The 1,679-nt window shown below is 45.9% G+C and overlaps 1 protein-coding gene across 1 annotated transcript; it reads left to right on the top strand.

Moving 5' to 3' along the window:
* Positions 1-222: 222 nt before the first annotated feature.
* LOC124917609 (uncharacterized mitochondrial protein AtMg00860-like) lies at positions 223-792 on the top strand. The gene is made up of 2 exons (XM_047457998.1): positions 223-562; positions 668-792. The coding sequence occupies exons 1-2, from the start codon at positions 223-225 to the stop codon at positions 790-792; spliced, it is 465 nt and encodes a 154-aa protein (XP_047313954.1).
* The last annotated feature ends 887 nt before the right edge of the window (positions 793-1,679 follow it).

Raw genomic sequence — 1,679 nt, 5'->3', positions numbered from 1 at the left:
TTCGGGCTGAAGAACGCTGGAGCCACGTATCAGAGGGCGGCCACCACTATTCTCCACGACATGATCCACAAGGAAGTTCAAGTCTACGTCGATGATATGATTGTGAAATCCAGGAATTGAGCGGGACACATTGTAAACCTAGAGAAGTTCCTTCAAAGGATTCAGAAATACCAACTTCGTTTAAATCCAAAGAAATGCACATTCGGTGTCACTGCCGGTAAGATGCTGGGATTTCTAATTACTCAGAGAGGAATAGAAGTCGACCCTAGAAAAATTGCAGCCATCACGGCCATGCCAACACCCCGGAACGAGCGAGAGGTTCGAGGATTTCTCGGGAAAATCCAGTACATTAGTCGCTTCATCAGTAAGCTCACTTTCACTTGCGATCCTCTCTTCAAGCTTCTGAAGAAGGATAAAAAAAAATTCGTCTGGAGTGACGCTTGTCAACACGCCTTTGATAAGGTGAAAGCTTATTTGCAATCCCCTCATATCCTCATGTCTCCGAGGCCAGGAGTTCCTTTGATTCTTTATCTCACGTCACCGAGTCATCCATGGGGAGCATGTTGGCCCAAGAGAACGAGAACAAAGAGGAGGTAGCCATCTACTACCTCAGCAAAAGGATGACCAGTTACGAGTTAACTATTCTTCTGTGGAAAAATTCTGTTAGGCACTAGCCTGGGTAACGAAGAGGTTGCGCCACTACATGCAAGCCCACCCGATCAAGCTAGTGTCAAGACTCGATCCCATTCGTTTCTTGTGTCAAAGAACTCTTCTTTCGCTGCGTCTTGCTAAATGGATGATGATGATTTCAGAATATGACATCACATATACCGTGCAAAGTCAATCAAGGGGAGCATAGTGGCTGATTTCCTAGCTGATCAACCAATCACCGTTGGAGACGATGACGAAGAGATGGTCTTTCCAGATGATGAGATCATGGTTGTTCAATCCGAAACATGGAAGTTAATGTTCGACGGTGCGTCGGGCAGACAGGCTTACGGCATTGGTATCCTTTTGATCGATCCTGCTGGCACGTATAATCCTACTTCTGTTAAGTTGAGTTATAGTGTCACCAACAATGAGGCTGAGTATGAAGCATGCATTGCTGGGATCAAGTTAGCTAGCGAGAAGAGGATTAGCAGATTGGAGGTTATTGGAGACTCTAATCTTGTAATCTCACAAGCCAATGGGGATTGGCAGGTTAAAGGCGACAATCTTAAACCTTATCATTCTTTTCTCATTCGTTTAATCGCCAAATTCGAAAGTGTTGTTTTCATCCATGCTCCAAGGAGTCAGAACCGTTTCGCTGACGCCCTTGCAACTCTCGCGGCAATGACTCAGATTCCCGAAGGAATCAAGATCAAGCCACTCAAAATCCAACAGAGGTGCAATCGCATCTATGAGAAACTAGTGGTGGCTAACGCTAGTATCTCAAGCAAACCTTGGTTCGAGCCCATTCAATCATATATCGAAAGGGGGGAATACCCTGCCCACTTTCAGAAGAAAGAGCGTCGCGCTCTCCGTCAGTTTGCCACTAGCTATGTGGTTGTGGCGGGATGTCTCTATCAACGATCTTTTGATAGACAAAACATGCTTTGTGTAGATCAGGCGGAGTCTACTACCATCATGGAAGAAGTGCATGCTGGGAATTGCGGTTCCCACATGAATGGCATGGCTCT

This window comes from Impatiens glandulifera, unplaced genomic scaffold (genome assembly GCF_907164915.1).
Source record: "Impatiens glandulifera unplaced genomic scaffold, dImpGla2.1, whole genome shotgun sequence".
NCBI lineage: Eukaryota > Viridiplantae > Streptophyta > Magnoliopsida > Ericales > Balsaminaceae > Impatiens > Impatiens glandulifera.
This window is presented reverse-complemented; position numbering and strand designations above follow the sequence as displayed.